This window comes from Callorhinchus milii, unplaced genomic scaffold (genome assembly GCF_018977255.1).
Source record: "Callorhinchus milii isolate IMCB2004 unplaced genomic scaffold, IMCB_Cmil_1.0 Scaffold10, whole genome shotgun sequence".
In the NCBI taxonomy this organism is placed as follows: Eukaryota; Metazoa; Chordata; class Chondrichthyes; order Chimaeriformes; family Callorhinchidae; genus Callorhinchus; species Callorhinchus milii.
The window spans coordinates 11,641,670-11,657,138 of record NW_024704751.1 but is presented as its reverse complement, the minus strand read 5'-3'; the positions used below and the strand labels follow the sequence as shown (position 1 = coordinate 11,657,138).

Sequence of the window (15,469 nt, the reverse complement as noted above, 5' to 3'; positions counted from 1 at the left end):
AAAAAATAGCAACCGGATTGAAATCCGACCACCGGATACAGTCAGGTGATGAATCAGACACGTATCATTCCCTTTCCCTGCATCTGCTCAGATCCCAGCAGTTTATCATCCCATTCCTGTTTTCCATACTTCTACTTCCTGGCACTTCATCCACCAGTTCAAGCCAATTTTCTCTCAAGCCTCAACCCCAGTCAGAGCCTGACTCTGGGTGCTTTCTGTGGAGCTTTGATTCATAAAATCATAGAATCCACGGTACTATGGGAGGCCGTTTGGCTCATTAAGTTAAACTGTGCGTTAATTCACTCATTAGATCAAACAACTGCAAACCCATCTCAGTCTCTAGTTTGAGTCGTGACATGTCAAGCGACTGCCAGGATGGTGGAAGGCAAACTGGATGGACCTCGGTCTTTTTTCGTCCAGCAATTCGTATGTTCTTATTTCCCTCCCCCTTCCTTCCTTCAACCTTAATAATAATACTAATCCTTGCATTTGAAATAGCAGTTTATCACGTTATGCAGTAAAATGCAACTCTCCTCCCTCCCCTCCCCAAATAACCAAACAAGACTGAACTCCAAACCCAGATGCCAGAACAAGGTATATTCTGAATAAATACACAGTCATTACATTTTACAGTATATCCTGCGAAGCTCTTGAGACGTCTCGAAGACGTGACAAGGCGCTGTATGAAATGTAAGGATTATTATTATTATTAATCCCTCATTCTAGTTCATGTCCCAAGTGAGACGAGAACATAAATGTCCAATTACACATGTATTACAGAAGCAGAGAAGCTTACACTCCCCTTTGGACTTGGGGTCTATGACAGCTGACCCCTGCACTCAGATCTGCTTGTTTAATCTGCAATAACTGTTGTTTAGCAACACTCCCTAAGTAGATGTACTCTCAGATCAATGGCAAGTCAGACATTCCATCTATTCAGCTATTTGATCTGTATTTTTGTTCTTTCCCGATGCAATTGAAGGGGGTATAAATTCAGAACAAATCTGTGGAAACAGTACTTCAGTGAGCGAGTGGTAAACATATGGAACAGGCTCCCTCACTAGCTATCTAGCTATCTCGCTAGTTGTTTGGTTGGTTGGTTGGTTGGTTAGTTAGTTAGTTACCTGTTGCAAGATGTTGAAGAGAGCCCTTTGGAGGGTTGGGGTTAAAGGTTCAAGTGGGCCCATTGGGAGTGTTTGAAACATGAGGTGAAAGTTAAGTGCTTTGGTTGGCTTGAAGGTTCGTTGTTGCCACACTTTCAGCCACTACTCCCTGAATCTTTGGAACACTCCACCACCGCCCCCCCCCAATCCCTCCATCTTGCCCCGTCCTTCCCCTCTTTTAAATCACGACTGGAGACCAATAAATTTCCAACCCAGATTCACATGACTGCAGAAAGCACAGCACAAAGACGTTATAAAATCACTTGAATTTGATTCACCATTAAACAGAATATCTACACGCTCAGCCATCAGATCCTTTTACATTTTGTTTATTTTTCCAGTGAAAACCGAGCGAACAAACACCCCTGAAGAAATGGGGGAGAGATGATGACAGAGTTTAATGTGCACCTGGATGCCTCTTACCTATATACTGCCCTTTGCCTTCTCTGAATGGGGGTCCAGGTGGTCCTTTAACCATCGGGTGGATGTATTTTGCTTGAGCATAACCTCCGCTGAGCACAGAGCCAATTCTGGCCATCAACAACACAACACAAACCTCCACGTTTAACATGGTCCTCACCTGCCGATCTGTGGGAGAGGTGGGAAAGGGATCGTTAGAGAAACGTGGAAGGAATTCACACACTCCGACCGCACCACGGAAATCCAAACTCAATTTGGTCACTGCATCCACCACTGTTTGTGGGGAAACTTCTGTGCGCACTTGGCTGCCCCATTTCGCCCGCAACATACACAGTCGCTACACTTTACGGTATATTTCTGCGAAGCGCTTTGCGAAACGTCTCGAAGATACGATAAGGCGCTACATCAAAAGCAAAGGCTTATAATTATTATTATTATTCATTGCAGCACAACACAAAGCCACAATGCCTGAGAGCCAAAGCTTTCAGAAGATTAGGCGTAGAATGTTCCGGACAAACCACAAAGTTAATTGGTACACATGTTCCTGCATTTTTTGGGGGGTAAAAAAAGAAAACAAGTTGATTTATGATTCTCAGCCTGTGCCTTTGTTGTGCCTCCAATTACAAGCTGTTATTATCCAAATTCCCCTAGTCCTGACTGACAGATGTATTAATGTGGCTCGGTTAACATTAATGTGGCTCGGTTAACATTAATGTGGCTCGGTTAACATTAATGTGGCTCGGTTAACAATAATGTGGCTCGGTTAACATTAATGTGGCCAGGTTAACATTAATGTGGCTCGGTTAACATTAATGTGGCTCGGTTAACATTAATGTGGCTCGGTTAACATTAATGTGGCCAGGTTAACCAACAATAAGCTTAATTATGCCTCTCGCTATTTATGGGTTTATGGGTTTGTACAAAGTAACAAAATGCACATGTACATGGTCTCCTCACTTAACCCTGACAAATGTTCAACCCCAAGTTAACATTTTTCTTACTTTGTGGACCATATCCCTTTCGGTTTATCTCGAACCATCGGTGCTTGTTCTTAAGTTACCGGGAGATCCAATGTTTCGCTCAGAGACGATAAGCCGAACTGAGCTTAGATTTACAATCCTCATTGCTATTTTATGAGTGCAACATGATTGCAAAGATTCAAATAGATTTGCGTCGATTTATATAGGATTTACAGCGAGGAAACAGGCCATTCGGCCCAACCAGTCTATGCCGGTGTTCATACAAAATACACAGTCACTACACTTTGTGGAATATTGTGTGAAGCGCTTTGAGACATCTCAATAATGTGATGAGGCGCTGTATCAAATGCAAGGGCTATTATTACTACATTGCGTATGTAGCAATTCACTGTAATTCAAAGCACCACATTGAGTGTAAGTTACATTTATGAGCTGTTCTGTAGGATTCTCGTTTCAAACGATTTGCTGAGAGAGAAGCAGTTCACGGCTGTAATACACCACAGTGTAGATCTGCAGCTGTCAGTGGGCGGAGACCTCATACTCAGGCCTCGAAAGCAACTGAGAATTATTCAACCGAATGTCAACGGGGACAACGTTCTACTGAGCTGTGCGCAATTGTCTTGCCGCGTGTCGCCCACAGAACGCGCAGTCGCTACACTTTACAGTCTCTTCTGTGAAGCGCTTTGAGGCTTCTCGAAGACGTGATAAGGCGCTGTATCGAATGCAAGGATTATTATTATTATTATCTTAAATTAGAAACTTAATGCCAGTCCTCGCAGGCAAATCTCTTTCCTCTTTCCTTATTTGATTATCTGTTTGATTATTTTATTATTATCCCCGCGGGTGTTTGTGGGGTCCTGCTGTGCCCGGTTTGGCTGCCGCATTCCTCCCACGGGGCACACGATCGCTACCCTTTACATCTTCAAGACGTCACCAAGCGCTTCACGGAATATATTGTAAAGTGTGGTGACTGTGTATTATGTGGGCGAAACATGGCAGTAAGCGGAATTCTTCCCGAAAAGCACAGAACTCCAGAATGGATCGGACTGAGCTCCGCCTTGCGTGTGAACAATTTCCTACTGATACGAATCTCAAGAAACTTTCAGCAACTGAAAATATTCTGAAAAGTCCGCAGCATGTCTGGGACAAGGTTACTTCTGATTACGCCGAATGAAAACAATTCAAAATCAACTGTAATGTTATTTCTGCAGCTGGGAAGGATCCAAAGCCTTTTCCTCACGGGCTCGTTTGTAGGAAAGAGGGGAAAGGGAATTTCTCCCCAAATGTTTCCTCAGGATGTGAAACGTTCTTTCCGTCCACCCTTGTGAAGACAGGTTTATGGCTAGTTCACAACGGTTCTCTTAATTAGCCTTTGGCTCGCGGGCATTGTGGCTTTATCTTGTGCAATGAATAATAATATTCCTTACATTTGATACAGCGCCTTATCACGTCTTCGAGGCGTCAAAGTTCTTCATAAGATGCACCGTAAAGTGAATTAGCTGTGTATTTTGTGGATGAAACGCGGCAGCCAATTGTGCACAGCGGCGTTCCCACAAAAAGCCGTGGATTGAAGTGACCAAATTGTTAGTATTTATTTATTTTGAAGGGATTATTACCCCCGGAAAAGCAATCCACCAATCGACTAGCAACCCGGTTCCTATTTACTGCTGGGTGAACAGAGGCGCGTGTGTGGAGTAAGGAAACTTGCCTAAGGTTTTGCCCTGCCCCGGAATCAAACACACAAAATACACAGTCACTACACTTTACAATATCTCCTGTGAAGCGCTTTGAAATGTCTCGAAGACGTGATGAGGCGCTATATCAAATGTAAGAATTATTTTTTATTATTAATAATATTATTATTATTATTATAGCCATCCGTCAGCAGCCTAAAGGTTGGACCACCCTGAGTGTAGAAGATTGTAGTCAGAGCAGTGGCTCAGTGCACCGTGACATCACCCAACCATTTCATTGAAAATATATTTGGAACCAGAAGAAAAGAACATTGAAAATAATCCCACTGAAGGTTTTGGGCTTTAGCTGCCCAGACCTTTTGGGTGTCAATGGTTTGAAACATTCCTCCCAGCACAGTGATTAACAGGAACCTTCCATTTCCAGGCAAACTGCTGAACCCAAATGGATTGGGTTGTTAACAGATTGTGACTTAATTTAACAGTGATTAACATTTCGCTTTCCCTCTGCGGACTTTGGAACCCTTCGGAACTCCATCCCATAGTCCCTTCCCCTCGCTCCCTCCCTCACCTCCTTCAAGGCCCGTCTCAAGACCCTCCTCTTCGACAGCGCCTTCTGCTATTCTCCCACCCCCACCCTCCCCGCCCTCCACCCCCTCCTGATCCCAACCCCCAGCTCGGGTCCAAATCCCTGACCGTCCAGCGCCTTGGGACGTCCTCCTGACGTGAAAGGCGCTGCGTAAATGTCATGTGCTGTTGTTGTTGTTTACTGCGGGTGGTTGAAATCTTCGCCCGACAAATCGATGGAAATTCCAAGCGTAGAAAGAAACACACGCACCCACAAAGGCCGAGCACGACAGAACATGGATGTTGCAGCGCGGGGAAGGAAGCTAGACGGACACGACGCACAGCGCGGTCTTTGCAATCTTCACGGGGGAGAAAAAGTGGAAAATTTGAATCTCATATTATTTTTGGACAAAAGGCAGCAATGAGCTTCAGTTACCCTCAGCGCTGAGGACGTGTCAAGGAGTTTATTTTTACTTTACCATTTAAAAACAGCCGAGGCAGGTCGAGATAGTGGGAACATGATATAGTGGCCCTTTTTCCTGGAAATAATTTTTTTTTGTTATCCGGACTGTAAGCTTCTCGAAGCTGGCTATGGTCTGCTAAACGTAACCGGCTGTGACACATTCTTGAAACAACAACAGGAAGAATTATACCGTACATCCCACAAGAACAATATTTTAAACAGGACTTCTGAGTACTTAGTAAAAAATATATATATAAACATTAAACTCTCTCCCCCCCCCCCCCCCACCCCCGGTGAGTTAGTTGTTAAAGACACTGGTGGGAAATGGAGTCACACACTGGCAGCCTCAGCTCTGAGTATTCTTTCTCAGAAACAATAAAATTCCTGACCAGATCTTTTAAGTATCAGCCTGGCTCAGTTTGGGAGCTCTCTCACCTCCCAGTCTCAAACTTGTGGGCTCAAGACCCCCCGTTAGGGCTTCGAGCTCACGCAATCCGGGCTGACACTGCACTACAGTGCTGGGTTGTGCTGCATTGTTTGGATGTGACGTGTTTCAGATGAGACGACAACAACAACTTGTGTTCATATAGCGCCCTTCGCGTGGGGTAGTGTCCCGGAGCACTTGACACATTAACCTGAGGTCCCATCTGCCATTCTCTCTCTCTCTCTCTCCTGGTGTCCTGGACAAGAACCCCGCAGATAAGATTGATCGTTCACTTCACGGCTGTTTCGTGGAGCATTGCTGTGTGCAAATGAACTGCTGTGGCTGCCTACTAAACACAGTCACTACACTTTACAGAACATTTTGTGAAGCGCTTTGAGACATCCTCCTGATGTGTAGTCAAATGTAAGGACCATCGTTCTTAAACAATTTAATTCTGCGAAAGACAACGGCAAATGCCTTAAGAATAATCATTGTGATTGATGCAGCGCCTTATCACGTCATTGAGACATCTCAAAGCGCTTCACAAGGTATACTGTGAAGTGGAGTGACTGTGTATATTGTGGGTGAAGCTTTGAGTTATCCAAAGAGGAGAGTAATTTGTCAATGCCGTGCAGTGGTTGCAGTTTGTGCAATCCTGACACAAGTAATCTTGTGATACACCATTAATGGAATGAAAGAGCAAAGTGTAATGTTATGTCCTTGGATAAACGAGTGTGTGTTGATCAGATTTAAGTGCATCTGGCAGCCACTAGTTGTAAGATGGTGGTGCAAGGTACTGGCAGTCAAACCCATTCACGTGTCAAATCAAAGCTTAAATCCCCCCAAATAATTAAATAGAAACCATAGGCCAGTTACCCAATTCAGCACCATCTGATTATCGTCATTAACACAGATCTCACAGCTTGGTCCTGTCGAAGCCTTCTGCTTTGTGCACATGTCCTTATGGAGGAGTGACAACAACAATTTGCACTTGTATAGCACCCTCCACGCAGGACAGAGTCTCAGAGCGCTTAACAGTGACTCCGAGCTGGAGGGGGGGGTGGGAGGTGACCGTAGGCACGGGGTCGAAGAGTACGGTTTTCAGGCACCTCCTGAAGATGGGGAAAGGAGGGGGTGAGCCAGAGGGAGGGATACAAGGAGAGAGTAACAGAGTTTTGGGGCTTAATGGCTGAAAGCGCCGTCACCGATGGTGGAATAGAGGGCACGAGGGACAAGCAGGAGGCTGGAGCCAGTCGAGCGGAGGCAGCGGGGAGTGGGTGGTGTACAAGCTTAAAACACACAATTCTCGTGTATAACGCGATGCACTGGATTGTTTCGAATTCCGCAGCTAATCCACATATAACGGTTCATAATCGGTTTCTTCTGAAGACATCACAGATATGTCTGGAGCGTTCACATGAGGATCTTCCTGATTGTGGCTTTTACTGAAAACCTCTGTTTCTGTTACTCTGGCAACCGTCATGTTACGTATATTGTGTTAATAAAATAAATTGGTAAAACATGTATTGAATCAACCCAACTCCCATTCCCTGGCTCGGGATCTGACGTCCTGAATCCCCTGTATCTTTGACCAGAAAACACGGCTAAGGAGGGACAGTAAGTAGGCATAAAGCTTCTTGTTCACTCAAAGAAAAAATGTTTAAGACCATAATCTGACTGTAAATAATGGCTTTCAATGGTATGCAATAGCCTGAGCTGAGCGTTGGGTGTAGGAAGTGTATTGCAGTGTTATGGTTAGAGTGGAACCCAAGTTCATTAAAATTAGAATTGTTCACAAGATCACAAGGGAGGTTTAGAGGAAGAAAGCCTTTCAGCCCATTGATCTCATCCTTGCAGAATATCCGCCCTGCGAATGAACTCGTGAGAAAACGACAAAGGAACTCGAAACTGGCTGTGGCGATAGACCTGTATGTTCCTCTCACTCTGACCAGTATTCCTCTGTTATCATCCACTGTCCTCTCCTCTCCCCGACCTTCACACGTTTACCTGCCCTCACTGTGACACACTCCCGCTGTGCTCTATACTGAATGCTCATTTAAGCTTAAAAGCTTGCCGTCATACACTGAAATCCACTTGTCATTCACATGCCAACCTGGCTCTGTTGGTAGCAATCTCGCCTCCGAGTCTGAAGATTTTGCCCACAAAATACATAGTCACTCCATTTTACAGTATATTCCCTGAAGCGACTTCTTAAACTTCTCAGCAACACGATGAGGTTCTATCTATAATAGGCGACTCAAAGCTCCACAGAATAGATTGAAAATCGGATTGACTGTGTATTTTGTGGGTGAAACGCAGCAGCCAATTGCGCACAGCAGCATCCCCACAAACAAGCAGTCGTGGATTGAGTGACCAAATGTTTTTGGGATTATAATAATTGGCCTGAAATTTTTTCCTGGTTGTGGAAGAGGCTGGATGTAAGTTTCCCCATTGGTTTGTGCGACTCGGAGATTGTTTTCAGTTGGAAGTGAAATCGGATTCCAACCCAAGGTTTCCTTCCACCTGAAAAAATCCATTCGTAGCAACGGTAATAGCTGAATGAGGAATGACTGAGTTCATGTTGCTCTGGATCACATGTGCACACACACACACACACACACACTGGTGAGCTTGTTGTGTTTAAGATGAACGTTTCGTTCTTGGCTTGAGGCTGAACAGTGGCAAAGGGGGATTGATTGAAGTTCCATGTGGAAAAGAGTGAAAGGATTGAGCTGCAATCTGATGGAATCAATGTCAGGCTCACAAAGAGGGAGCATGAAAGAGAGATGGGAAACATAAGAACTAAAGGATAACATTCACAGCCAAACTTGCTTGACTGATCTACTGGAGGACACCTGATTCTCGTAAAATTGTGCTCCATCAAGACTAAGTGGTTTCAGGAGAGGAGGGAGGGGAGAGAATTGAAACCCATCTGGGAAAAAAATACATAAAGATAATTTCCCTCATGTCCTGGAACTATGTTGATGGATTGATCTACTTTTGCTAAGAGCAGATATTATATATATATATATATATAAAAGCAACAACTTGCTTTACATTTGGGATGTGTGCTTTCCATCGAGTAATTTACAATAAATTTGTTACATACATGCTCATATTTCACTTGGTCCTCAAAATGAGAGTTAATGTCAAAGATTTATGAAGTTTAAAAAAAAGGACGAATTATGAAGTCAAATGAATGGCTTTCTCCCTTCTGCTCCCTCCCTCCTTCCCTTCCTCCCTCCCTCCCTCAGACACTTGCTCACTCACTCACCCACTCATTCACAAGATCATACAAGAGATTTGGACACAGAAAGCCCTTTGGCCGAAGTGATGGGATTCTTCCAGATATACCCGCCCACCATTCTCCCATCACAGTATCGAGCTGTTTCTTTACCAGCGCCTTATCACATCACATCTCAAAGCACTTCGCAGAACATACTCAAAGGGAATTGACTGCGTATTTTATGGGCAAAACACGGCAGCCAATTGGGCACAGCCATGTCACAAATAGTCGTGGATTGAGTGACCACATATTTTTTTGAATGTTTCTCTTCCACCAAACGACTAAGAACCGGGTTCCTACTTACTGTTGGTGCAGGCCAATGCAGAAATAAACATTAATATTTTTTGTAACGGCATCAGCCGAACATGTGTGGAAACGTGGCAAACAAGATTGTTTTTTATTCAAACGCCAACGCATCCAAACTAACACACCAGAGCTTTTGTGTTGGCCCAGAGTGACACAATTCCCCTGAAACTCAAATTAATTCATTTTGTGTGTGTGTGTGTGTGTGTGTCTGTGTGCGTGTTTGTGCGCGTGTGTGCGTGTTTGTGCGCGTGTGTGTGTCTGTGCGCGTGTGTGTGTGTCTGTGTGTGTGTGCATGTGTGTGTGTGTGTGCGTGTCTGTGCGCTCGTGTGCGTGTCTGTGTGTGCTTGTGTGTGTGTGTGCCTGCGTGTGTGTGCGTGCGTGTGTGTGAAGAATATATTTATCTTTCTCCCCTTTTCCACAAAATCCCAAAGCAACAAAACAAAGCCCATAAAAGTGGGAGAGTAACTCAATAGTAACTATAGTAACAAAACAACAGACTGGATGTTGTCTCTCTGACGGCTGGAATAGCTCCACACCTATGCAGAGCACATGTCCTGTTTCTGGGTTTGTTACCGCAATATAAATAATAATCCTCGCATTTGAGACAGCGCCTTATCACACCATTGAGACGTCTCAAAGCGTGTCACAGGATACGCTGTCAAGTGTAGTGACTGTGTATTTTGTGGGTGAAATGCAGCAGCCGAGCGTCCCCACAAACAGTCGCGCTTTATCAAATGCCAGGATTATTGTTATCATTATTATAATAAAAGATCGGACAAGGAGGACTTTGGGGAAGCGCTACCTGTGACAATCTGTTCAGGTTGGAAGCTGCTGCTGGATTTTGGTTACTGTGGTACATTTTTCCAGGAATTCCAGACTTGGCCTCGCGCTCCCTCCCTCTCTCGCTCTCTCTCGCTCTCTCTCGCTGCTTGTGGACTGGCTCTGACTATGTGCATTGTATTTGTCTGGCTTCTCGGTATGTTTATTATGAACATTTTTCCCCTGAGTTCAGAAGGTGGTCAATGCCGAGCTGTTAACTGTAACAATGAGCTGAAGCCAATCTTCCACGGCTCTTCATTAAAATTAGATTATAATCCATTCCCCTTCCAACCCCCCCACCAATGTCACGCCCTGTCAGGTACTTGACACCCCTCAAAATGGCTGCTGCTTCTCCTTCAAAAACACACAGTCACTACACATTGCAGTAAATCCTTGTTAAGGGCTTCAACGTGCACCTGGCAGGGGAAACGTGAGACAAAGACTCGAAGCAGCCACCATTGGGCTTGAGTGGAGAGTTTGAGGAAAGTCCTCTGGGTTTAAAGATAAAACGATGATTCCACTGTTCGTTTCAAGGTAACACGTGTTATTCACCCATTCCTCCCTCCCCCACTCTCCACGCACTCACTCCCTCCCTCTCCAACTACACACAGAATTATAGTTGAAGTGTAAATTCATCAGATCAACATAGCAGAGTAATTTGCTGGCATGGCAGCAGTGATTGGGTTTGACATGGCTCAGCTGGATATTGTTTTGAAACTGCTGCTGGCTGACATTCATCCGTTTTTTATTTATATATAAAAAAAATCCTTCCTTTCACCTCGAAAAATAGTTTTGAAATTGAAATTGAAAATAGCCTTTGCCAACATTCCTCTCGTAATCTCACTAAAATAGGAGCTACTGCAAACAACACAGGGAGAGATAGTCCGACCTCAAGCCAAGAACCGGCCCGAGACATTTCAGAGAAGACACTAAGCCACTTTGAAAGGGAATGAATTCATACTCTCACATCTCCGTTGCTTGTCCAGCTCTTCCACTTTGTTGTGTTTTTTTTAATTTTAATTCATTTTAATTTGGGTCGGACCTTCAGCCTCTCTGCTAAAGCGTTCTAAAAGAGTTCGAAGGGCAAGAGTTCCTCAGTGAAGTCAGATAAGCCAACACAATCTGTCCCCTTGACGTTAGTTAAATAAGAAAACAAACTTCCACTGAATACGGTCCATCCATTAACTTATAGCACAAGATATGAACTTTCTAATTGAAACCTTTCTCAATAACTTGTCTGTTGGAGTATTATATTATATTAGCGAGAGTACTTGGGACTTTATCTGAGTGTTCAAGTGCAGTGAACGGTCAATGTTACAGCTTTAACTAAGTGAAACAACCTCTATAGAAGACAACAACAACAACTTGCACAACAATATAGCTCCCCTCACACAGGGTAGGTCCCAGATTACCACCCTGACACTCCAGTTGTCACGAAGACGTCTCGTTCTACGACACGTTATCTAACGTAAGATATTCAATGAGACCCACGCAATGATATGGTTTGTTTTCAATGTGATTAGTTTTGCTGCTTCTGGGCAATGAAATCATCATCTACTGTAATAAGACCTGGATACTTGATGAAAACCAGGAGCATATGGGCTTTATCACAACATCATTACTGGGAGGTTATGAAGCCTTTCTTGTTCCTGCAGACAGCTATTTCCTTTCAAATATCCTCTGTCTACCGCACTGACCACTGACCACTGCCTCTGACAGACATGGGGCACTCCTTTATATGCCCTCAAGTTGTCCTGGAAACAGAAGTCTAAGTTTCGCTAAAGGTAGCATCATAATAATAATAATAATAGTGGTAATAACAATAATTCTTACATTTGGAATAGCGCCTTTCACGTCAGAAGATCATCTCAAACCGCTTCACAGGGTTTACTGTAACATGTAGTGACTGTGTTTTGTAGGCAGAGTCGGCAGCCGTTTTGCACCACAGCATATCCACACATAATAATAGTAGTAACAATCATTGCATTTGATATGACACCTTATCACCTTATATTGTGGAGCCCTGTAGCTCAGTGGTTAGAGCACTCGCTTTGCAAGTGAGAGACCTGAGTTCAATTCCAGGCAGAGGGTGAAACCTTGGGCAAGTTTCCTTACTCCACACAGAGCCTAATAATGATCCCTCCAAAAAAAAACCAAAACAATAATAAAAAAAATTGGTCATTTTCAATCGACGACTGTTTGTGGGACATTGCTGTGCGCAATTGGCTGCCGCGTTCGCCCACAAATATACAGTCAATTCACTTTACAATGTGTTCTGTGAAGCGCTTTGGGACATCCTCCCAACGTGAAAAGTGCTATATCAAATGCAAGGATTATTATTATTATTATCACTTCTTCCAGACGTCCCAAAGCGCTTCACAGGACACACTGCAGAGTGAATTGACTGTAATATTTTGTGGGTGAACCTGTGGCCAAAGCTGCTTAATATTTGGTTTAACCCAGAATTGGTTCCTCAGCATGTGGTGTGGTATGAAGAAAGGAATCATTCACAAGTACGGCCTGTGCGGCAGCTGAAATGATGATTGGTGTCTTATGTTCGAGCCCCTATATTTTTATTGTAATTATTAAGTTCAGCGAAGCTGAAAATGAGAAAGAAACGAGCCTGGCAAACCCAGATGAATGAAGTTGGGAGGCCAGTGTGACATAGACAGATTGCTGTTCACCAACAGGCGTTATGATTGAAAATGATTGAGGCGCCTGATCTTTTTATCGTTCCTTTTTAAATCCATTTTAGGAACCTCAGGAGAAGGTCCTTTCAATGCTCTGACTCCAGTCACTGGCAATTTACATCATAATAATAATAATAATAATCCTTGCATTTAATACAGCACCTTATCACGTCTTCGAGACGTCTCAAAGCGCTTTCACGGAATATACTGTCAAGTGATTTTACTGTGTATTTTGTGGGCGAAACACGACAGCCAATAGAGCACAGCAGTGTCCCGGAAAAGTGAGCGCCAATCGACTAACAAGCGGGTTCCTGCTTGCTGCTGGGTAAGCAGAGGCGTGTGTGTGGAGTAAGGAAACTTACGAGGCGAGTGCTCCAACCACTGAGCTACAGGACTTCAAAAGTGTTAAGAAATCACCTGGAAGGTCAGAGATATGGTGTGTAAGGGGTGGTGGGTGGGGGGGGGGGGGGGGGGGGGGGAGAGGGAGGATTCTGAAGTATGGAATTCTTCTAAATTTATTAAATAGCTCTCTCCGCTGTCAGCCTAGAACAGGAATAGCAACGGGCTTATCGCTGTCTGCCACCTCATCCTGTCAAACACTTGTATTCTTGAGAAATATTTCCCTGTTTTGAAAAGAGGATAAACATTGCGGTTCGAGACGTGCGTAAATGTAATGTGTTCATTTATCTGGAATTCACAGCTGAATGCCTTGTGCCCACAGTTATTTTTGTGTCTAACAATAATATTCACATACTGTAGTTCTCAGAGACAATGTCCAAAGGAGAGTTGCAGTGATTGTCGATTGACTTTCATCAACACACTGTCGTCGTGTCGAGGAGCCACAAGTGTTCTCTCTTCTTGGCAAAATACTGTCCTTCACTGAACAAGAACATGAACTGGCTCAGAGCATTCCACGGCTTTTGGAGGTGAACAAAATGAATAGAGCTTGTCCAGATAGACCCATAATTACTCCAATGAATTACGCACAAGTTGGGACACTGCTGAAATCTGGGGAAGAAACCAAAGGCTTTAAACCAATCACACCGTGGAGTCCTGCATAGCTCAGTGGTTAGAGAGCTCGCCTCGAAGCAGTAGGACCCGGGTTTGATTGACCCGGGTTTGATTCCCGGTCGGGGTGAAACATCAGGCAAGTTTCCTTACTCCACACACACGCCTCTGTTTACCAGCAGTAAGTGGGGCCTGGTTGTTAGTCGATTGGCAGATCGTTTTTCTGGAGGTAATAATCCCTCCAAAAAAACCAATAATAATAATTTGGTCACTCATCCACAGCTGTTTGTGTGATACTGCTGCGTACAATTGGCTGCTGCGTTTCGCCCACTAAATATATATATGGAATGATATATAATTGCTAAATATAATCTGTTCCCATGTTATCGGAGTAAATGGACGTCAACAGTGACTCTCCTTCGGACATTGCAAGTGAGAACCAAGTCAATATTACTGTAGACACCAATTATATATTATATACAATTGCCTTGAGAAATTATATATATAATACAGTATATATATACATATATATAGTATACTATATATAGTATACATATACTATTTACATATAGTAATATATATGTTGCTCTATGTGTGGCTGGAGTTATGCTGATCTCCGAGTGACCAGGCTGGGAGCACAGACTTGGTTGCTGGGTTGCAGGACGAACACAGGTGATGTAATATGGATAACGTTTTTATGGAAAATAATTCCAGATGTTGCTCAAACACCACAAACAGCTGAAGTGACACTCAGGGCACCAGGAAAAGCAGATGTTGTATAACTTCCAAATTCAGGCCTTTGCTGTCGGGCTACTTGTTTATGCCATTTACAGAACTCCACGCAAAACCCATACTTTAGAATAATAATAATCCTTGCATTTGATATAGCTGTTTATCACGTCTTCGAGGCGTCTCAAAGCGCTTCACAGGACACACTGTAAAGCGTAGTGACTGTATTATATTTTGTGGGTGAAACGCGGCAGCCAATTGCGCACAGCGGTGTCCCACAAACAGTCGTGGGTTTGAAGTGACAAAATTATTACTTGTTATTTTTGACCAGATTATTATGATGAATTACTTATCTGCTCCCCGGGGTCCTCTGTTATTGTGGCGACTGATACTGAGGACAGCCAATTGCCGACAGCCAGCCTGACCCTCAAGCCCATTCCTCAAGCATGAGAAGACGATTTGGTTACAAAATCCTGTCCGCGTCTGATGTCCGCACTTAACCACCTTCTGGCAAGAGTCAAGGAGCCGTGATCAGCAAACCCAGCTGATGTCCCCCTCCCTTGCCCAGCACCCCACAGGACTGAAGTTCCCCCCCTGCTGCGATGGTGGAGAACAGCTAACTCAACCCAGAACATGGAAAGTCTGCATCTGTGTGGGGCTTGGCATTGCACTACGCAATGTGTTGCACGCACTGAATCATCACCAAAACATTGGTATTGATGGATGATTTTCTCTGATTCTTGTATTAGTGAGAGGACCAGAGATTTAAGATAATTGGCGAAAGAACCAGAGGGGAGACGAGGAGAATTTTTCTTTTACCCAGAGAGTTGTTGCAATCTGGGATGCACTTCCTGAAAGGTTTGCCACGACTGTTTGTGGGACACTGCTGTGCACGATTAGCTGCCCCGTTTCGCCCGCACTAA

At 44.0% G+C, this 15,469-nt stretch overlaps 1 protein-coding gene across 1 annotated transcript in view; it reads right to left on the bottom strand.

The window, feature by feature from the left end:
• The window catches only part of col8a2 (collagen, type VIII, alpha 2), a 34,750-nt gene that overhangs the window by 8,918 nt on the left and 10,363 nt on the right, over positions 1 to 15,469 (bottom strand). The window contains exon 2 of the mRNA XM_007904253.2: positions 1,587 to 1,751. Within this exon, the coding sequence (XP_007902444.1) occupies positions 1,587 to 1,734 (148 nt within the window). The 5' untranslated portion in view covers positions 1,735 to 1,751. The remainder of the gene's footprint in view (positions 1 to 1,586; positions 1,752 to 15,469) is intronic.